The sequence below is a fragment of the Pezoporus wallicus genome, unplaced genomic scaffold, assembly GCF_028554395.1.
Source record: "Pezoporus wallicus isolate ANWC-B61680 ecotype Strahan unplaced genomic scaffold, APGP_CSIRO_Pwel_v1 contig_7506, whole genome shotgun sequence".
Lineage (NCBI taxonomy): Eukaryota > Metazoa > Chordata > Aves > Psittaciformes > Psittacidae > Pezoporus > Pezoporus wallicus.
The window spans coordinates 1,468,959-1,492,379 of NW_026637546.1; the positions used below are offsets into that span (position 1 = coordinate 1,468,959).

Consider the following 23,421-nt stretch of genomic DNA (forward strand, 5'->3'; position numbering starts at 1 on the left):
TTTTAGCACAGCCATGTCTAGATAATTTATGTGTCAACAGCTGTTTCTAGTCATTCTATTAGAGTGTGTGTGGAGGGGACAATGAAGTTTTCATAAGGCAGGGAGTCAGAGGGGCTGGGGCTCTGTCCTGAAGATTATACTTCCTTTGAGAGCTGACTTTCGAACATTTATAAAAGTGGGTGCAAGGTTATGCCTTTTGGATTTGAATCTCGAACTGCTGACTAAAGCAACATGAGAACAGCATGTGGTGTGGAACATCATGGTAAGTACACCTGTTAGCATCCCACACACTGAAGAAAACAGTCCCATAATAAGAAAGAGTTAACACAGGCTGCAGCTTGTGCAAGCTTTCCAATACATTTGTAACCAAGAGAAACAGTTGAAAACAACATCAGTTACTGTAATATTTTTTGTTAGAAGCTTTCAAACATGAGTTTGAGGAAATGCGCAGTTCAAAAGGCAGTGGTGGCATTTTCATGATCATGCATGTTACACACAAGATGTGTCTGTGTTATTTGTATTAAAAAGAACAGTAATTTCCCATATATATATAGCTTGTGACTGTAACGCAGAAGTATTTTTTCATCCTAGCTGATTTGGCTGGGAGACCTGTGAGAATTTTCATGGTTTTATCACTCATTTGAGTTTCTGAGAAGTATGGGCTTTGCTGTTCTTGAAACTCATTAGGGTTTTGCAGTTAAAGTATACTACTAAAGTAACATCATGAGGTTGCCAAAATGTTACAGTGTGGACTACGCCACAGCCTGTAAACTTCCATAAAGGATTGTTCTTTTTTGTTTATTTCATTTGGTAGTACAGATCGCAGGTGTGATATGTGTAGGACTACTGCAACACCAGGGAAACCTGTGCTCTGTGTATTTGTTTCCATCACTAACTACCAAGGTTCAGCAATATCATACATGACTATGTCCTTTTATTTAAATATCATAAAAATTACTAATCATTATAGGTAGTACAGGTTAAAATTCATCCATAGTCACTGTAATTCATATTGCTTAAGGGATTTTAAGTGCCCTGACCGTTGTTTGCTCCTTGTTCAGGCTTTTTAATTTTCTCCTTTAATTTTTACTGTGTACTTTCCATCTAGGAAAAGTGAAAGACGAATGACACATTTGGCTATTTTCTACATCTAAACACCACAGTACTGTGGCAGAATTTGCTTTTCCCCTGCTTGAGACTGACAGAGCTCTATGGAAGAACTTGCAGATGTCATGCTGAAGGTGCCGCTCCCTATCTCTTTTTCCACAGTAACTCTTGTTGTTCTTCTGATGGGTAGACTCACAGCGTTCTGTGATTCTCCTGTAGTATGCTAGGGAGCTTCCTTAACTTAATGCCACTGTGCAGGCATTATAGGTGGTTTGACTGGCCTGCAAAGTATTTCTGTGATTTCAGCGAGGTATCAAAAATGTTTCTGTACACTGAATGCTTGGGTTGTTAGAAAGTTATCTTAGTCATAAATCTATTTGTAAATTGGAGAATTAAGTTCTTTAGCAGCTGCTCCTGACTGGCTGATGGCTCAGTGCTGGGGTAGTATGCTGGATTGTTTGACCTCTGCAGTCATCCAGTGTCATATTTTTCTTGGTATATTTCTACCCCTGTGAAGACTGATTTCTCAGGGAAGGCCAGGCACAATGTGATCATAAGGAGAGCTCTTTTGTGGGCCAGGGAGCATTGGTTGGCAGCCCTTCTGCAGTAGTCCAACCAGCTCTTGGTTCTTGAATCTTCCAGAATCAACACCTACACCCCTCCTAGTTACCCAAATCTTGCCAAAATAGTTCTTCAGAAACATAAGAAATTGTGGTCTGAGATCATGAACCTCTGTGTTCTCAGGAGTGTTCCTGTGAGCTGATAGATCTGTAAGATTACTTCCTTTTGTTCAAATGAATCAGTTCCCCATCAGGTACACCTAAAGCTCTCTTAGCTTATTTTTGTCAAAACTCTGTAGAAGCATGGTTTGTTTTGCTCTTTCTCCCATCATTTAGAAATGCATAATAGGCCTGATACGTGTTGGTTTTGCCAATTACAGATTTTTACTGACATTATTACCAGTCTATGAGCTGCGTGCTTCCTATCCATTTAAAATTGGTTTGTTGTTTTTTTTTTTTTGGTTGCTTTGCAGACATTGTCTTTGTGGTGCATATCACGGAGCCTGCATAACCACAGAGTGAATTTAGGTTCTTGTACCTCACTAAAAGGAAGTATTAGTATAATGTCCTGCTAAGTTTATCGTAATAGTATGTAACTACAGCTTAAACTAACCTATCAGACCCTTGCTTTTCTATCATTATAGACACCATCACATGCAGAATGAATCAAGATCCACATGTCATATGTTTTCAGAGCACTTTGTTATTTGTACCAGATAAGTATATTCTTTGTTTCACTAGAAAGAGTTGTGGAAAGCCTGGCAGTGTCTTTTTGGAAATTCTTCAAACAGATCATTCAGCACATTAAAATTTGTTACTAATGAATGGATGAGAGTCTTGGCAATGCTTTAACATGCCTGAAAGTATTTCCATACCTGAGATAAAATGGGCAAAGTGTCTACTGAGTTCCTCCTGGCTGTTGCTCATGCCCCAATTTAAGGAGAGCTGTTTTACATGCTTCTTACTTAACCAGCTATCTTTAGGATCTTTTAAACATCACTATATGCTTGAGAGATAGCTGGGAAGTCACCATAAGTGACTTGAATACATATGGGCAGAGAATCATAAAAGAAAAATAGCTTTCTAACATTCAGTAACTGTTCGCTCTAGGTTTTCTTCTCCAATGTGGATCTGACAAACTGGCCTCCCTCCCACAAGCTTGGAGTTCATCTCAGCTACAATTCATTGATTTGTCATCATCTATTTGATGAGCCTTGAGTACAAGGTTAAATAAAGTCATATAAGGGACAGAATTTTCCTACTGGTGCTTCTGGTTAAAGGCAAAGGAGGGGTCTGCAAGAGCTAGGCAGGAGGAATACATGCTATCTACAGTCTCAGCTTAAACATTTCATCAGTTCACTAAAGAATCATTTGGCTTCCTTATGCTGTGTGTCCGCGACATCCTGGTTTTCTATATAGATGTACACAATGAGGAGAAACCACAAGCAAGAGTATGAACATACCCATTTTTGCACACTGAAATTACTTCTTCCCTCCCTTTGAAACAATAAACCTTTCATCTTATCTTTATTTACACAGACCTATCCACCTTGGCATCATTTTTTGTCTCTTCCTAAGGGCACTATTTCTGCTTGCAAGGTACTAGATTTGTTAGCAGATTTCTTGGAAACGGGTCTTAGAGTACACATAACCAGTCTTGCTTCATAATAGGGGTGCTTAATATAATAAAGCAAAATAGTTGACTTTTGCTTCTTGGCACCAGGTCAGAAAAAACTCAAGCACACTTAACTTTTGGGCTCATGAGAACCCCAGAGATTTGACTGGAAATATGAAAGCCTTTGTAAAAGTTTATTTAAAAAAAAAAAAATGTTGTATATAGAAAAAAGAAATTTAACACAAATTTTTCCATGTTTTTTCCTAGTTTTTCCATGACTTTGATGTTTTCTCTTTTCCCCCATTTTATTATGCACTATCCTCATTACTTTTTGGCAGTGATCCCTTGTGTAAAACACTTGTCCTGTAAAGGAGAAATAGAAGTTGTGCTGTGACTGAGTCAGCATCCCTTAGCATGAACCTCCTAGGTTGCTTCTCTTCATAAATCTCAGCGTGGGTGGCATGCTGGAGCAGGGCTGAAAAGACATAAGAAGACATGGAAGTGGAAGGGGTCGGAGGAACACAACTCAGAAGACTGGTTTGCATGTCCGCAGACAGTGCTGTAGTTTGAAATTGTATAAAGCTTGTGAACATTCTGAACACTGCTCCAGCTAAGGAAAATACAGCGCAATAACACAGTAAAGCCTGAACCATGGCTATTTCACTCGGTACAGTGTTTTTCATAGAAGCATGGATAAGCCCACGTGTCTACATGGTGCAGTGCACAGCGATGCAGAGATATTATCTACAGTCCCACTGCCTGTGTGTTGGCAAAGCACCAAACCTGGCTTGTGAAGGAGACCAACTATGGGGAGCACAGGGCCACACTGATGGGACCAGACTGCTTCCTGCTTAACAGATAGCTTCTTTGGTGTGAGGTTGTAGATGCCTGAACCATGCTCAGTTGCACAGTATTGATGTATGCTTTATTGTCATTTGCACCTTCATAGCTGTGGAAGGTTGTTGAGCATCCAGCAGGACTTACCCTAGTCCTCTCCTCACACAAAACTTTGGGCTATGAATTTTGTGGAGCTGCACCTGAGAAGTCCTGCAGATTTGTTCCTGGTCTCTTATTGTTTCTTTTTATCCCATCATGTCAGTGTTTTTCCTCACACACAGCAGAAAAGGACACTAGTATAAATACTGTACTTAGAATAAAACCTTGCTCTTTGCAAACTCAGTCCAGATACAAGCATTCAGTTTGTCAATCTAGGTTAGTTTTAAACAGTGAATTAATTCTGATTTGTGTCATTCAATGGAAGAGGAAAAAAAAAAAAAAGGGACATCATGGCCATGTGAGGAGTTCAAAAGGGTAAAATTATTAATAGTTTAGAAACAGAATTTTACATGCAACTAATTCCTAGTAGAAAGAGCTGAGAATAATTTCTAGCAGTTAGTAGTGAATTCATGTAAGACCTGGTTCCTCTGCCAGTAATAAAAGCACAATGTTTCTTATGGAATTAAAGGTTTCTCATAATGATTAAATTAATTTTTAAAAAAGATGGGAAGAATTACTTTTCTCTTGAGCTACTAATGTACTTTATTACAGGTGAATTCCTACATTGGAAGCAATTTCAAGACAGTTCTTATTAATACCCCTACTCATAGCAAACACCAAGTCAGTGTTTCTTCAATTTAATTACTTTATTATTGTGCAAAAGTCTAGCTTCTAGCTGTTGTGCCCATTTCTGATTCTTTTCTGAACATATGCTCTATGCTAAACTCTGTCAAAGTGCTGAGATTTTAGGGGATTTTCTTTTCTTTTTGTGGTGACTGCAAATAATTTTGTGTTTTATAGTCTGAGCCACAGCACTTTTCATGCTGACAGCACTGTCCATATCATGATAGTCTGGCTGAGCAGAACCAGATGTTGTAGGCTCAATGGCTGGTTTCCTGCGTGAAGCAGAGGCTTCTGATAAAGTCCAGTTTTTCATAGCAGGAATTCTTTAATGCTGTATTTCCCTGGAAAGAAAGAAAATTCGTAGTTTCCATGTGCACAAACTTCAATTAAATTGAATTAAGCACTTAGCTCTTCAGAGAGTTTTTTCTCTCAAGGAATCTCATTGCTAGGACTCTGTGTTATCATCCAGAATTCAGACAGGAACTTACAAGCCAAAGCTGTAGTCAAGGCCTTAAAACCTAAGCCTGTGTATGAGGTCACTTCCAGTGCAAATTCTTAAAAGTAATTCAACTTCTTTAATGCCTCAAATTGGGGATGGTAACAATCTGACTGTGATAATACATATGTAACTTGTATGCTATTGATAGTTTTAACATTGGCAGTAATTTTATATCTTGGTCACTATGATGGTAACTTACTTGAAGCACCTGCAAATATGGGGTGAAGAATTCCAGCTTTGCATTGCCATCCACTTGGTGTATTTGTTAAATGTGCATTTACTGTTGCTGTTAGCTGGTGGGTTCTGCATCAGTGGCAGTTCAGTCCCCAGTAAATTAGGGAACTAGACTAAAGCACAGTATCCATAAAAAAGTATCCGTGCACCTCCTTCCCATAGCGGACAGGATTATCACATTAGTTTTGAAGGCAAAGGCAGATTCAGCAAGAAGCTGTGCTGGCTATTTTTACTTTGACCACTTACTCCCTGAAGAGCAACGAAGAGGCAGAGGCATTCTGCAGCCCTTTCTCAGAGATCCGAAGCAGAATGAGCAGCTGTTGGCCTAGTTACAAGTGCATTTCAGTTCTGTAGTGCTCCCATGGCTCCATAGCTGGCAATGAAGTTAGGCATGTGAATTTACTTTTTTACACCCTGGGACTGAATCAGAAAGTTGCCTGTTGGGACTAGGTCAAAAATTACCTTGCCATTATTTTGTAGTGTCTCAAGTACTTTAAAAGCTACTGTCTTTTTGGTATGGTGCACAAGATGCTGGTAACATTTGACCGAGGTATTACAGAGTCTGTGTGACAGAAAACTTAATGGTATGAAGGATTGAGATGTATGTTCACACCATGACCTATAGGTGGCAGCGAGGAGTGTAAATAACTGCAGGGGCACAGTGTGTCCGTGTTAGAGTTCCCTGGTAAGTGTTTGCACCATCCTTGTGATTGTGTAGCCTTTTCGAGCCTGCTCCACCAGGAGACAGAAAAAGTCGAGTGAACTTGAATGACCCAAAGGGAGATACTAAATTTGGTTTAGAAAGTTAAAGGCCAGGTGCTGATCTTCCACACAACAGTTCATGTCCTTGGAGTGTTGTGGTTGCTCTGAACATTAATGTGTTCCGTGTAGCTCAAATAATATGTATAGTTGCTGTGTGTTGCAAGGCATGAGCAAGGTAGGTTGTGTTTATAGAACCTGAACTTTCTGCTGGGGTAATTTTCAAGTTTTGCTGTTGAAATGTTTCAAACATGGGGAAAGGCTGATGTGAGATTGAGAGACAGAAGAGAATATTGGAACTTGGCACCTGGCACCACAGTGACATAGTGTTAATGCAGAGGAGGCTCCATTGATTGAAAGGGAATGAAAATTGTCCTGATTAGAATTGAACAAGGAGATGATTTCTGCAGTTATTAGAATCTATAACTGTCCTCAGAACTATAGTCAGACAAAAAAAAAATCCACCTGAAGTTATCAGTTTTCAAGACAAAAACTGCCCCTGAACAGCAGACCTTGATTCATTGTACTTTTACTTCTACACTTGCAGAAGGATTTTAGAGTTAAAAACTGGGGAGGAAGGAAAATAAATTTTTTTTTGTTTGTTTTAGGTTCTTTGCAGCTTAAAGTGTCTTCAAATGTTTTTTTTTTGTGTATTGATTTCTGTTACTATGGTATTTCTCAGTGAGATGTAGCATACTAGAAAACAGAAAGACAAGGAGCTTGCCTAACTGTTCTTTTTTTGTGCCTCGTGCTCCTGATAGCCTGTCTGCCAGCCGTGGCAGTTTACATCTTATCTTACTGATTTGTCTTGTTATCTGTGCTGTGTATGAGGCGTTAGCATTCCACTGCTTTTTGGTTAATAAATTGAAGACTGGGAAGAAGAAACACTGTTAATACTTGACCATATAAGGGGGGTGACTCTTGTTTTAGTTCTGCTGCTCATACAATATGCAGTTGAAACCTTTTAAGGGAAGGCGGTGCAGACAGAGTGAAAACATCCAGGAGCAGAACATCCATTTCACATAATGGTGCCAGCGCTGGTGCTGTCATTGCTACTGCTGTGAATTTCTCACAGGTTGTTGGAGCTGCATAGTTAAAAAGGAGAGACTTACAGGTGGGACGGAAGAAAAAAGTTAAAACCATTTAGTTCGTGGCTCCTGCAACTTGAGAAACCGTGAGAATGAAGAGGGAACTGTCCAAAGGTGAGCTGAATTAGACTTCCGAAGTTGAGAAATGGAGTAGCAAAGATGTCTTCAACATCAACAAGAAGAGACCACACACAGCAAGAACAAGTTGAAACATCATACAGTGTGAATGGAATAGTGACTTTGTGACTTAAAAGGCATTGAATATTGTGTCTGAATTTTCAATAAAGTTTTTAAAATAATTTCTTTGCAAATAGATTTGATTGATGTAGAGGGAATGAGATAACTGTAAATTACTGGATGGAAAAGAAACTATGGAAGCATGATAGGAGTTCAATCCTAGATCTCATCTTGCTGCTGCAAAAGAATGAACCCATGGAATCTTAGAACTGGTTGCAGGTATGCTGAAGTAGTCTGTCAAGGTGAAGACTGTACAATATGGTTGGGGAATGGCAAAGGCAAGATTTCTAATAAAGGGATGGAAAATGGATGTAGGCAATCATAAATCAGTTATTTTGATCTCAGAAGTGTTCAGAGTGTTATATCCTTCAGGCCTTATGCACCTTTTTAAGTGGAGACCCAGTGTGAAACGGTTTTTCTTTAGCTAGTAACTCTGAAAGTTCAGGTTGATCTCTTGTGAAATGCTGGTACCACACACTGTCCTTCAGTGGCCCACATGTCTGTCCCACAGATTGCTTCAGTTCCTGTTTGTTAGGGTCTGAAAATGCATATCCTTTTGCAGAATCAGGCTCTCTGCGGTCTAAATTACAGCACCTTGTCTACCTCAGCACTGGCTCCACAGAGAGGAGTAGGATTATTAAAAAGGTGTATATTGGAACACTATCCTGTGTTTTGAAGTGGGCTCACTCAGGTGTCTGTGCATCTTTCACACGTGCAGCTGACACCTACAAGTGGTAGAAGATTGGAGACAGGGGCATGCGATAGCCACTTCTTAGTGATTCTTTCATTAATACCTCTTTCTTCCTCCAGTTTAAGACTCCAGGCTGAATGTGATGCTGCAGTTGACCCTAGCCAGCATTTCACCTACAGTGCAAAATTCCAGCCGATCTTTTACAACGGTTCATGAGACCTGTCAAAGAAAGTCCTTCCCCCAGTGTTGTGACCTTTATCTTTGTGGCAAACAGGCGTCATGACTGTGGCAGGGTAATGTTGTTTGATTGACTGGTCTATGCTCAGAAGTTATAAAAGTTTCACTAGGCACAAGAAAGTCAATTTGCCACAGGCCATTTGTTACATCTGACTGATGTGTATTCATCAGGACATTTTGTGGCATTGTAGAGATTAGGTTGGAGCAAGCTTCCCTCTTTAATTAATGTAAGTCAGGATAATTCTGCTGAAGTGAGTGATGTTTTGCTAGTGCAAAACCACATTGACCTGGAGATACCTTCAAGGACCATTTTGCTTTATTATCCCATGTATGAAAAACAGTGTGTTGTCTTCTCTGAAAAGTGAAAAGAAAGCTACACTAGGATATTCCTTTAACCTTTTTAAAATAAAAGAACATTCTGGTTTTTCCCCCAGTGGAAAGTTATCTTTTTTACACAGTTTAAGCAGGGTAATATTTTTACTGTAATTCCAAGGAAAATTATCTGGGCTTTTAAGGTGCTGTATCCTCTTGTTTCTTAGTTAGGTGACATGCATATGGCTATGAAGTACAAGGAAGAAGATCTGTGATATTCAGATGTGTAGCTGTGCTTAGTAGTAGTACAGCTGCCTGGTGCAGAACAGATAAGTTTTCCACATTAGTCTCTTAAAGCTTTCAAGATCAATTTTAGAATTACCTGATAATTTCTTTTTCCTGTCAGGAAATTTTCAAAAACCCTAATCTTCACAGTGAAGATTTTTGTTATGTTCATTTTTACCTTTGTTATGAACTGGCCAGCTCATGCTTTGATAAGACTTACAGATTTCAAGAACTGGCTTAACAATTCTGTGATGGTATTAAATAATTACGCTTTCTAGTTAAGAGATAGCTCAAACAGCTTGTCATGGCTTCATTGTATGTGTTGTAATGTTTTAATAAAAATTGGTTGGTCAGTACAGGTAGCGTGGGATTAGCTCTTCAAAATAAAAAAAAAACAAACGTGAAATTGTACAGTAGGAGGGTAAACTTAAGTATATAACATTACAAGAATTTGTCTTCCTATTGTGACTCACTAATACCTCCCAATTTAAAAACAGCTGCTCTTGCTTTTTTTAAATTTACTATATATAGTTTTAAATGTGTGTAATTGCAAAAAGTACAGTCCACTCTTCTTTGATTTTTTTCTTTTTTTTCCTCCTAAAGTGGTATTTTGGCATACTGGGAACAGAAATACTCTTAGCTCTGGTATGGACAGAATAACTAAGGTGATTGTCCTTCAGTTTAGGTCCAAGCGTAAATACTCCATTTCCCAGTCTGGCAAGAGCTTATTAGTGCTACACACAGACAGAAGAAACTTCATTGTGTAATCTCATTGATGTAGTGAGCACTTACGCTGAAAGAAGGCAAGCAAGAATAGTATTTGAAGTCAATCCCATTAAACGTCTGAGGTGACAAGAACCAGAATGTCCATGGTTTTGTTGTATTCCTTCTATGTAGTTCATACTCAGGGAACATATAAACACAGGTATATCAACTATGTGGTTAAACATAAATAGAATGCCTTTACTTCAAACAGACTAGCAAAATGAACGTATCATGTGGCTTCTTTTTTTTTTTTTTTTTTGCAATTTTTATTTTGAATTTCCCTTGAAGTATGTTCCATTCACCAAGTTGGGCCTTTTGACAGCTAGTACCTCCACCTAGAGAACTCAGAGACTGAGGTATTGCCCTTACAGGAACACTGCTGCATCAGTGTCTTGATGATGACAAGGAGTAACTGGTTAAAACTTAAACAGGGGAAGTTTAGATTGGATGTAAGGAAGAAATTCTTTACTGTAAGGGTGGTGAGGCACTGGAATGGGTTGCCCAGGGAGGTTGTGAATGCTTTAATCCTTGGCAGTGTTCAAGGCCAGGTTGGACAGAGCCTTGGGTGGCATGGTTTAGTGTGAGGTGTCCCTGCCCATGGCAGGGGGGTTGGAACTAGATGATCTTAAGGTCCTTTCCAACCCAAACTATTCTATGATTCTATGATTCTATGATGTGGTTTTTACATGTATGTATATACACACACATATAAAAATATAAATATATATAAATATATATATAAGACATATAAAATTTACTTTGATGAGACCTCTGCAAGATACAGACTGTTTGCAGCACCAGTTCCAAAACTCACTTTCTGAGAGAAGTAGTATCATGTCTGCACAAAAGGTCTCATATAGATAACACAGTCTTTATGGTAACCATTTTCCATTTTTACTGCTCCAAATGTAGGAACACCAGTGTAAACATACAGAGAGAAAAGAAACTTAAAGAGCTGTATATATATATAGACTTGTTTGAACTGTCCTGTGAAGATACATTGCTAAACCCGTCATAGGTTGTAATTAATGAATCTGTGATTTGTTAGGGATAATAACCTTTACCGTGACCCACCAAGCAATTGTTCTGGCAGAATTACAAGTTCCAGAAACCCTGATCCCGAGCATTTAGTTGCCTAGCAAATTAAAATATTTCCTTAGCAACTTTCAAGCTTGTCACAAAGTCATATGCTGCATTGGGTAGTGCTGGAAATCTTCAGTGGTACATAGAAACTAATTTCCAAATTTTGGTCCACGAGGGATGCTACCCTTTTGTCTCAGATTTTTTTAAAAATCCGGCTACTTGGTGTAGCAGTGGCTGAAAGCTCTGATTTTGTCATTTTGTCTACAAGAAAGCAGATTGGTGAATGTAAAGTGAAAAAAAAAAGTTTCATAAATGAAGTTTGTGGGTTGTTTTTTACTGAAAACCTGTTGTTTAGAAAGATGTGAATGTAGAAGCATTAAAAGTCCCTCGCCCTTCCTGCATTTAATTTCTATTTTCCCTGGCTTTGAAGACCTAGTAATTTGCCAGTTACAGATTATTAGTTTCCTTCCTCTGAGGGTATTTTCCTGTAGTTTGCATTGTTATTTCTTTGATCTGTTGCAGCACATAATCTCTCTTACCCTGCAGCTTTGAGAATTTTTTCTTAAAGAGAAGGCATCTTCTTGTGGGAACCCCTGTCATGTTTCTGGGGGTAATCATTTGCCTTAATGTCTATAGGCTGCTGAAAGGCACATTCTGAATTTTTTGATACTTCCAGTGATGATTCTTTATTTCAGTAAAATGGCAATTAAAATTGAGTATGATTATTTTTCAGTTTTCTCCAATTTACTCTGTTAAAGTCTTAAGAATCAAGAACAAAACAAAAAAAAATTGCAAGGAACAATCTGTCATATTTCACTGTAAACTTTGTATATATTTATATGTCTATTTGTTTGAAAAGCTTAGTTTAATGTAGGCCTGTGCCAACAGAATTAATACCTATATTTATAGTTTCTAGAGCTAGCCTAGTGCATAGAAATCTTTGGAAACCATGACAGACCCTGAAAGCATTTGGTGCTGGTCACAATAGATCTCTCCAAGGCTGTTTGTCTGCAGACCAGAGGAATACAGGAAAGTGAAAGGGAAAGGATTTCCTTCTCCAAAACCAGTACCAGGATATAGGAACATTTCTGCAAGCAGATATATTCCTGCTGTGTTGTTAGGCTATCTCAAGAGAATTGGTTTTGCTCTCCCAGCATGTTAGCCATTGTTTTCTGGTTGATTGTTTTCTGCTTTTTGGCAGTAGGGTTGTGTTCCCAGCCTGTAGTTACTGTCACTCAGAGATTAAGTCCTTTTATGTTCTTGACTTTTGCAGAGCCAGGCAGAAACCTGTTCAGCTGTGCACTGCATAACCTCCCTTATGCAGCAACATTTCTAAGGGCCAGTAATACAGCTACTGCTAGCTAACACTAAGAGGTATACGTTTGCCTCTACCTCTAAACTGGGCTTGGCGGCAGTTAAAATTATGTAAATCATCTCACATCAGGTATTCTTCTGTAGAGGTGGAATTTAGGAAATATTTATTAGTTGTGATTGTTGCAGCAGTCCTAGGTAGACTGTAAGATCCTTTTTACTCAGCCATGTTGCTGGGCTGTATCTCAAGTCTTATTTTTCATATTAAAAATAAACAGCTGGCTCCAAAAATCCTAGGCACACAATGTAAAGAAGCAAATAGAATTAGAAACAAGAACAATGGTAATATTCCTTCTGTGTAAAACCCAACTCAGTAGTGGGTTCCTTCGAGGATTTTCTCTTGTCTTCCTTCTCATTTTTTTAGTCCAAGAAAGGATTTTTACACTATGGTATATAACAGGAATAATTACCAGTTCACAAACTGGGAAAGAAAAAGTACATCTGGCTTATACAGCAGTTTGTTTTGCTTCTTGCAAACACTGACAGGTCAGCCAGCTAGTAGGAGCATGTCATCTAGGTGTGTCAGAGGAGACAGGAAAACTAAGTCCAGACTCAGGCTGTGACTGGGAAAGCATTTTTAGAGGAGGTGTCTCATCTTGGAAGCATTCGTGTCTTGTCTTGCCTTTGAACACATGAACATAAACAAAAGTGTCTTTCAAGCATATCAGTGTTCGCCACCCTGTATTTTGTAAAGGAAGGTACTTCAATATGATGCTTTAACTGTCACTAGGATATTAGTATAACAGAACTGTGTATCTCTAGATAGAACTGTTTCTTGCTCAGTAAGAAGAGAAAGATACTGGTAAAGCCTATTGAGCTGACTATTTTCCAAAATACTAGTTAGTATATAAACTGCCTGGGCTCCTGTTGAAGTCAGGTGTTGAGACAAGGATCAGATGCTGTTGATCTGTTCTGTTTTTTTTTTTTGGTTTGTTTGGTTTTCTTTTTGTTTGTTTATTTTATTTCTAGCCCACCTGTAAGGAGATGAAGCAAGACCTTGATTATTTATCAACTGATCTCTTGACATATTTTAAAAACAGTGTCATCTTAATCGTGTGATGTTTTGTTGTGTATTTTCTAGAGTGGCAAAAGTAATGAAGGTTCCTGTGTATGAGACACCAACAGGATGGAGATATTTTTCCAATCTCATGGACTCTGGACGTTGCTCGCTTTGTGGAGAGGAAAGCTTTGGCACTGGTGAGTAATGCATAATCAAAAACTTCCACAGACTTTTAATGACAATTTTTAATTTTCCTGGGTGCTCAAGTCAAAGCCAAAAGAATCAGCAAAGTAACTGTCCTGTGCTGAAACAGTGAACTGTTAGTTGTTCACAGCTTGACACCTTCTTGCAGGTGCAGTCCAGTATCTTGGGGTATGAAAAATGTGGAGGATCAACATTCAGAATCCATAGGGAATCCTGTCACTGTACAGACAGTTTTTGCAGGTGCCTGGCACTCTTTTGCTTTGAACATAATCCAGAAATGTCACACTAGTTCCACTGTAATAGTCTCTTCGCAGTCTGCAACTTTGTTTGGAGGGATTTTGCCTGTATGGAAAAACACATGGTGTTTCCTAAGGGGTGCAGTGTACAAAATATGAGGATTGGTATGTCTAATAGTATGTCTAATCAAACTCAGATAAAATAATCATTATAAGAAATTCAATTGCATGTCAGCATCTGTGTTTTCCCTATGCATTTTTTCCTTGCCTGTCCCAAGAACCAAACAATAGAATGCAGAATGAAAGACATATCTGAGCTCTCATGACTGTTTTGAGTCAGTACAGCTCTCAGTACTGACAGGAAACATTAGAGCAAGCAATTGAAGTATGTAGTCTATTTATCCGCACAAGTGTGGTCTTGCTTCATGGGAAAAACTAAATAAATTTCACAGTGTTTCTTCTTTTTTTTTTTTCCCCTGCATTTTAGCACAGAAATTAGTTCTTTGTATTTCTTAGTAGGATTATATTACAAGTATTTTTGAATTTGCACGTATCAGAATAACTTAAACATTTGCCTGGCTAATAGTTTAGTCTATGTTTTAGTGTGAGTTCCATGGAATTCTTTATTTTGATGTAGAGTTCTTTGGCTACAGCTTTTCATAGGAAATAAGTTATCATGCATTGAAACTTGGTTATAAATTTCATTTTGCTTTGGTTGAGTTAAGTCTAGTATTAAGTTTGTTAGTTGAGGTAAGTTGGAACAGAATACTATTTATTTTAAAATGGGAATATCTTTAAGCCATGAACATGACACTTTGTTAGTCTGTCATTACCTGTGAGTATCAGAATGGACTATGAAAGAAGAACCAAAATTGTGTTAGATTTCTTCAGATATCTATCTATATAAAGTAAGAGAATTTAAATTAATAATGAAAGTTTATTTTCTCTTTGTTGTAAATGGGAACCAGTGTCCCATGATTAGCATGCCTTGGCTTAATTATGACTGGCACAGATTTGTATTGCCTTGAATGTGTATTTTAAATATGTATTTTCAAAGGGTGCTCTACAAGGTTACTGAGTGAGTTGTAACTTGGAGAGAGGGACAGGAACATCTTGTATCTTTCAGAATGCCCTGACATTTATTGTGGTGTGTTGTTAGACAGCATCTCCATTTGCCCGTAGGAGGTCTGGAATAGGGAGTTTCCAGCTCTAACGGCTTTTTGCTGCTTTTTCACCAGGCCAGTTCCTGGTGAAATCCCTTCCTTCTAAATATAGAAGCTCCTCCTGCTCATCTAAATGCAGATATTTCCATGAAATTTGGGTGGTCTTGAGACATCAGTATGACCTCCTTAGCTCCCAGATTATTTGGAAAAATCTCCTGCCTTTATTGTCATGCTGAAGAAAGGGAAGTGTGGGTTTTGACTGGAAGGACCTTGTAAAAGGTCGATGGTGAGTTCCCATCGTCTGAAGTACATCTGGGTACCTTAGTCCACAGAGTGCAGCATCACCTGCTGCACGCAGTTTTATCTGTCGAGGTATGTAAAGTGAGGAGGGGTGGCCTCTGTTCGTCACTGCCTCAGGCCCGTTTCAGCTTGGGAAGAAGCAAGAGCGGCTCCTAGACCATACTGCTCTGGTGATATGAGTACAGCTTTTCCAGATGCTTTCTGTCTCAGGGAGAAGGGAGTAATCTTTGGTTGCTTAATAGAAGCCTTGTCTCCTTTGAGAAGACTTGCTATTAAAACTTTATGGTTCAGTTATAAAAAAAGCCAAATATCAAATTTCACATGCATATATTCCCATGCACAGTGAAAAGGCATATTCAGGTCTTGCTAAGCAGGTTGTCCCAAGCATTGGTGAACTTTAGCCCTGCAGATCAGTAATCAAGAGAGGTGGTTTCAGGGGCTGATCTACTGAAACACTGAGAGCATTGTGGTCTGTGTTGGCCTAATTTTATTAGCCTCAGTATTGATTGGGTGGTTACTGAAGTTGGAAAAGAGGGACAAGCGTCTCATAAAGGTCAAACAAAGGCCTCTGGAGTTTATCTGTTCTTCTAGGTAGGTAAGATAATTTCTCTAATTTATCTCTGTTCATGACTTCTTCCCTTTGCTTGTGTCCTTCTGTAGGGCCCTAAAACAATTGCATTTTTTACTATAGCCTCTCTATTGATTTTTTGAGGTCTCCTGAACTCAGACAAGTCTCTGCATTCTTAGTGATCTCTGTTTCTGTCTTAGTCTGGTTCTCCGAGCCTATCATTAATTCTTCAGAGTCCTAATAAATGCTAAGGGTGCTTGAACAACATACTGCTGGCCAGCATGGAGAGCAGCTCTACACCAATACCTGATCTGTGAATCCTGGTACTTTCTGGTCAGATGGGCTTTGTTGCATGCACTCAAGTGCAGAAAGCCTCCTAACCTGCCATTTAAACTAGTGCCATTTAAAGGCTAATCTGAGGCCTCAAGGTTCAATACCATGGCATCCAGATAACTTGAGCATTTGTTTAAACTGGATCCTCAGTGCATGTGTAGTTGCTGTGTAGATGAATCATGACAGTGCCTACAGGGCAGTTATGCAACCATTATGATGCCTAAAGTTTGTTTCTCTTCCTGCCTTAGTTTCCTTATCATCTTTCAATTCAATGCAGCTGTCTATTTGTGTAATGCAGTCTGGTCTGTAGATGACCAATACTTTAGCAATGTGAGCTGGTTTTAGCAATAAATATTTACCTTTTTGCAAATCTTTATGAATGTCCTCAGCTGCATGACACCTCGCAAGTTTCTGCCAGTATTGGGCATTTGAATCAATTTTACAGCTTTACCCTTAATAATATCTATTTAGGGAACTGAAACTTGGCAAGTCTTTATATTTTAGCTGTTCTGTGCAAGAGAAGGGGGCTTTACAGATCCATAGTCTATCATCAAACTAACGAAACAGCACTGCAGACCAATTGCCTGTGTACCCAGGTAATCCAGGCCAGCTGGAATTTCTGAATAATACAGAGCCCTGGTTTTGTAGCATAAGGGATTTTGCTCTAGCAAGTAAATAAATCAAATTTTCTGCTATAAAAGGACAAAAGGTTTTGAAAACATCCCGTACGGCTGTGTTTCCCAGACTTGTTTTCTGGCAGCTGATCTTGGAGCTCAACCAATACTTTAAAAACTTCTTCCATTTTTGTAGCAGTGTGAGGAGCTTGTCAGATGAGGTTAGTAGCTTTCTGATTATATGACTAATGTCCAAGACACAGTTCAGGGAAGGGCGTCAGCAACAGCAGTTAGTTTCTAAATTTCATCAGCAAACTATTAATCAGGATTAGGAGAGTTGTGTGTCTGATTTATCTTTCTGCAGTTTAAGCCACTTCAGTAATTGCTACATATTTCATAACTTGCATGCTTCATCTCCAAATTTCCTGATTCTATTAACATCAGATGCCTTCTCCTGCAAGATTATGTGGAAGAAGGACTAGTGGAGAATATAAAAATGTGCTGCTGCTGAAATGAATGAAAGCCTTATCTATTACAGTAACACAAATCTAAAATAATCTCATTAACTTGAATAAAGGGACAGAGCAGAATGCCTGTAAATCTCCACTTGCCTAAAGTATCATCAAGTTTTAGATTGCTGGATGATAATTTTGTAAGCCTCAAATTGTGTGCAAACAAAATGATTTATCATGAGTTTATATCTTCTTTTCAGTGAGGTTTTTATTTTAAAATCACACTTACAAAATGCAATATGCTAGACAGAGATGACTAATTTAGGTAAAAGCAATTACATTTTCTTAATGCATATGACCCTTAGAGTTCACTATTTCTATCAGATTGGAAATATCAGATACAGAAGAAGTTAGACATATAAAAACCAGCCTGCATGTCCAACATCTTTCCAGTATCAGAAAACCATAATAAGAACATTTTTTGCATGATCTTACTTTGCTTCTCAGGCTACTGCCTTGCAAGACTTTACTTCAAGCCTGTTTAAGCTGAGTACTACTTTGTGGATAGGAACATACTCAGAGTTTTTCCCAGACTATTTATTCTGAGTCTGGCCGTAGCAATTCACTATTACAGTAGTGAATATAACTTTTTGCTACTGTTACATGGAAGGATGTGTGACAATTAACTTAAAAATAAGTTGTTGAAGAAGTTGCAGTTACTATAATTATCCTTACTGATAATGTAATGGAATAATCAGAAAAATATTTGTTGACTCCTGCTCTGTTGTCTCTGTTAGCTCCAGTTCCTTAAACAGAGTCCAGAATTTATTATTACATTGGGTGGTTCAGTTAAACGTATCACTGAGAATTATCCTGAAATTGCTGAGAGCCCTTAGAAAGCTGGAAGGACTATTAATATTGCAGTCTTATGAATACATAGTTTCAAGGCACATTTTACTTGATCCCTCTGCACAAGAGAGTTCTGCCTTTGCAGATCCACAGCAGCAGATGCTGGATCAGCTGGGAGAAAGCAGCCCTCAGGAGAAGGACTTTGGGGGTGTTGGTTGATGAGAAGCTCAGCATGACCCAGCAGTGTGCACTCGCAGCTCAGAAACCAGCCATGTGCTGGGCTGCATCAAAAGGAGCGTGACCAGCAGGTCGAAGGAGGTGATCCTGCCCTTCTACCCTGCTCTTGTGAGACCCCACCTGCAGTGCTGCATCCAGCTCTGGGGCCCCAGCACAAGAGGGACGTGGATGTGCTTGAAGGAGTCCAGAGCAGGCCACAAATATGATCTAAGTGCTGGAGACCCTCTGCTCTGGAGAGAGGCTGAGAGAGTTGGGCCTGTTCAGCATGGAGAAAAGGCTTCAGGGTTACCTTCTAACAGTCTTCCAATACCTAAGGGAGGCCTACAAAAAATCTGGAGAGGGACTTTTTACAAAGACATATAGTGACAGGACAAGGGGGGATGGATTTAAACTGAAAGAGGGGAGATTTAGATTGGACATCAGGGAAAAATTCTCTTCTGTGATGGTGCTGAGACACTGGCACAGGTTGCCCAGAGAAGATGTGGCTGCCACATCCCTGGAAGTATTCAAGTGAAATACATCCCTGTGCATGGCAGGGGCGTTGGAACCGGATGATCTTTAAGGTCCCTTCCAACCCAAACCGTTCTATGATTCTATGATTCTGTGATTTATAAAGTGAAGCAGAATGGTGTTAGTGTGAGGCAGCAAAATGAGCTCCTTCCCTCCTGTGTGCGCTGGGCAGTAGAAGTAAGTGAGAGAGAGAGAGGGCAAAGACATCTACAGACGACAGTACCTGAGGTGAAAACAAGAGCTGACTAACAGAGTTGCAGTTAGAGATTTTAATTTTCCAAAAGAAAGACGGGCAATAAACAGAACAATGTATGTGCATGCAGTAACCCAGTTGACCAATGTGCTGCTGGAATAGAAGAGAGTGAATAAACAATTTCTGAGAAATTGCAGTTGTCAGTTTTCCTCCTCCTAAGAATAAGAAACTGAGACACTTGTGGGCACACATGATTATTGTTCTATACTCACATCAGGCTAGTTTTTTTAATCTGTGACTTTTGATTCTGGAACAGTTGTGTTGTTTCCAGCTTTTCTGTGCAGATTTTTGCCTCTGAATTGGTTTCTTCCAATGCTTTCTCTTTCCAGAGAAGCAGCAATCTGTATGTCTTCCTGAAGGACACACAAGGATGCAGCACATGCCAAAGCTGCTAAATGTATCAGAAGAATGATAGGTTTATGCAGTTACCCTCTTCGTACAGGTTTATGAGCTTAAGCCATGCCAGAGCAAGGCTCAGTGCACAACAAAAAGCTTTACAAAAAATTTTCCATCCATGTTTCGCTGCACGATTTTGGTTCAATGAAACATACTCAAAGTGTTTGTTAAAACACATCTCTTCTTTGCTGTTCCGTTCAGACCATCATACAGTTGTCGTGATGTATAGACCATTTTACTGAGTGGATGTTGTGCCTTTCACTTCATAATTTGTTGGCCTGCAGTCTGCAGAGTGTTACACAACAGGAGAATAAACTATCATTTTACACTGGCACAAATTGCTGAGGTGTTTAGCTCAATACCATGTCTCAACACTTGCTGGTGTCTGTTGAGACACTTGAGCTGCTTACATTGCTGGTAATGTCAGCCACAGAGATGACTTCTTAGGTGAAGCTGAATTTTCCAGTGTTAAGGATGAATAGCTGAAAGGAGAAGCAGGTGTGTTAGGAAGGAGAGGAGCAGCCATGGCAGTCCTTATGAGCGAGCATGCTTCTACCAGGTTCCTGCCCAGCCCCAGGGGCTCCCCCAGCCTGCCCAGGACCCTGGGGGTCAGCCCCTGCCCCAGTGATGCTGCAGCAGAGCCAGTCTCCGTCTTCCCATACCCCATCCTGCCTGGCCAGTGGCCCCCCAAGACAGGCCTACCCATGGTCCCACATCCTGGCCCGGCCTCCACCCATCCCCGTCCCGAAGGAGGTGCCCAGTACCCAGGGTGGGGCTGCCCTTGGCCCCCCAGCTGCCCTGCTTCTGGCTGGAGCACTGGGGTGGGCCTGGCTGCTGGACCCTGCCCTGCCACCCCAGGTGGGCACCAGTGTTACCAGTCCCAGGGGCTCCACAGATGCTGTGGTGACCTGGGGACTTTTCCTGCTGCCACCAAAGGAACGATGCTTGGAAGGGACAACTCTATTCTAGGTCTCTCTTTTGGTGACAGTGGCAGAAGCCTGCACCATTATCTGGGAACATAATCTTGGCTAGAGTAAAAATTACCGTGACCATGCTGTCTGCTTTACCTATGAGTAAGCTGACTTGGTTATCCTTAGGACATACTGCTGGTGTTTCTATAAAAGGCACCCTTCAGTTCATTTAACATGTTACCACAGTGAGGGAGTAGAAAAGGTGAAGACGTGATTGTTCAAAGGACTGACTTCCTGTGGAGGGACATTTGTTTTGCTTCCTTATCTGAAGCTATTAAGAAAGCTATGAGAGCTCACAAATAACACTTCCCTTTTTCCTCTGATTAGTTGGCACCCCATGCTTTTACAGTGCCCAGTGCTCTGGACCTGGGAACAGAATGAGCTGTTCCTCTTTCTGCGGCAGCCCTTCGCAGACCATCCCATAGCTGTAGCTGTTGTAGTAGGAGACTGCCCTTGTTGCAGAAAGCTCAGAGATCAAGGCAGATAAAAAGTGGCAGAAAGTCCCTCCAAGAAGAGGGACTGCCAAGTCCGAGGCAGCAGCAGTGACTGGAGGGTGGACATCGAGACTGAACCTTAGGAATCACTGTGACTCTCTGCATATCTTTTCCTTATATGTCTTTAATTTTCTGTTGACAGTTTTTCACATGATTAACAGCTTCAGTGCATCAATTTTATTATGAGAACTGTGTCTTCTGCCAGTAGCAAAACACAGGTGGCTGTAGACCATGCAGGCTATTATGTAAAATCACAGCACTGCAAAGCAGTCTTGCTGCCACAGGATTTTTGTGTTTGAGGAAGAAGGGTATTTCATAAGACAGGTTTTCAAACAAAGACCTTTTAGATTCCTCTAAGTGTCTTCTAGCAGCATGGGCAGTTCAATTACCTGATCAGTAGGTAATTTGTGGAGGAAACAGAACTTCTGAATTACTGCACTTCCTTTGTACTCAGGGTTTTAATAACATGTGACCAGATAGAAAATTGTAAGGTTGCAGCTAACAAACTTTAAAAAAATCTAGTGTTAATATGCCAGAGCAATGACCACATGTTTAATCTCTCTTCAAGTCTTTTAACTCTATTAGCTCATGTAGTCATCATCAGTATCAGAGTGTCAGGTTTCTTGCATTTTACTTTGTGTTAATTCTCATTTGTGCTTCCTCTTGATTTTTTGATAATCTGTTTTAGGTACATATTGCCACAAAAGCTTGTTCAAAATTACCTAAAAACAGAGGGCACTTGCTGAGCTGACCAGCAACCTTTCCATGAAGGTCTTCTGTTAGAGGATACTGATTTTATTGAAACTTTTTGCTGATTAATACATTTCAGTTTTAACAGGAACAGCTTAGCTTCATAGAAATATATCTGGTTAAAATACATTACATGCCTATTGCAGAATAGCCTATTATTCTGAGTTGACATTTTGGCTTTGGGCATGGGAAGTGCAAGTTCAAGTCTGTGCCCCTTTGAATTCAGATAGTAGACCTGACTTCGTGCCTCCCATATCTTAGACTATGTGCTAAATAAATCCTCTGGGGTATTCCAAAATTGTTTCTACTTTCCATTTTTGGATCAATTTCTCTCTTCTTAAATATAAACCTAGTAAGGTATTTATATCTGAGCATGCAAACAGCTTTACCGATGGAAAGTATGGAGAAATGTGGAAAGGAGAAAAATGTGGGTTTTGTTTTGGTTTTTGTTGTGTTTTTGTTTGTTGGGGGGGTGGGGGGTGGGGGGGTTTGTTGTTTTTGTGTGTGTGTGTGTTTTGTGTTGAGGATTTGTTCATGTGTCTGTTCCCTCCCCCCTCCCACCCCCAAAACACTTTTTCAGGCTCTTGTTTTTTCTTCTGATGGGAGATCATCAACCTTCTGGAAATGTTCGTTTTTAATGAAACATCTGCAGAGATAGGAAGATGCTGTGAAACTTGACTCACATAATTCAGAACATTCTGGTTCATGGCCAGGGGTTTTCATATCTAGCCCAGTTCTGAGAAACAGTACTAGAGATGTGAAAACACGCTGTATGTCAGTGAGTGGGAATCATGACTGAAAATGTTTTCCTACTAATGCCATTTCTATTCAAGCGCTTGTATGTTTTTTATTTAACTTCAGGAGCATGGACTTTGTCATACATAAATAAATTACATTTCAAACATTAGTTCTGATTTTCCATCTGGAAGGTATCAGAGTTGCTGATACTGTACTACTGATTATTATTATGTGACATAAAAAGTTAAATGAGACATTTTCCCTTACTTTGTTTTCTGATTTGCAGTGATACCAAGTAACACGCTTTATGTATGTCTCTTCAGGGTCTGATCACCTTCGAGAGAAAGATGGGCTATGGGCTGTGCTAGTTTGGCTTTCAATCCTAGCAGCTCGGAAGCAGAGTGTGGAGGAGATTGTTAGGGATCACTGGGCAAAATTTGGCCGACACTACTACTGCAGGTGAGCAAAGTGAGGAAAAGGCACAGGAACTTACACGCTTGATAGGATAATTCTGCTACAACTGTGACTTGTTTAGCTGTGGTTAACTGCATTTAGTTGTGTGTTCGCTGTATGCACAGAATGAAAATCTGATGCAGATTACCACTTTTCTATAGGCAGGTTTTTTCTGATGAGTGTCAGCAGAAGTTATTCACTTACATATACATCACTCTTACCATATGAGTAATAGAATTTTCTGATATCAAATGGCAGAAAGATTTGAAGTATTTACTTGTGGAATCTGTAGACATAGTTTGTTACATGGTGTTGAAAAAAAATCAAAATCTCAGGAAGATTTAATTCTGCATTTGTTTCTGTATGTGCTTCTGTGTGACAGTGGTTTAGTGAGAACTGGAAATATGCCTACTTCTAACTCAGTAGAACTCCTCCAA

General features: G+C 39.7%; 1 protein-coding gene across 1 annotated transcript in view; it reads left to right on the forward strand.

Annotated features, from left to right (window-relative positions):
* Positions 1-23,421, forward strand: part of PGM5 (phosphoglucomutase 5) — a 67,073-nt gene that overhangs the window by 24,821 nt on the left and 18,831 nt on the right. The window contains exons 7-8 of the mRNA XM_057406105.1: positions 13,545-13,660; positions 22,855-22,990. Of these exons, the coding sequence (XP_057262088.1) occupies positions 13,545-13,660; positions 22,855-22,990 (252 nt within the window). The remainder of the gene's footprint in view (positions 1-13,544; positions 13,661-22,854; positions 22,991-23,421) is intronic.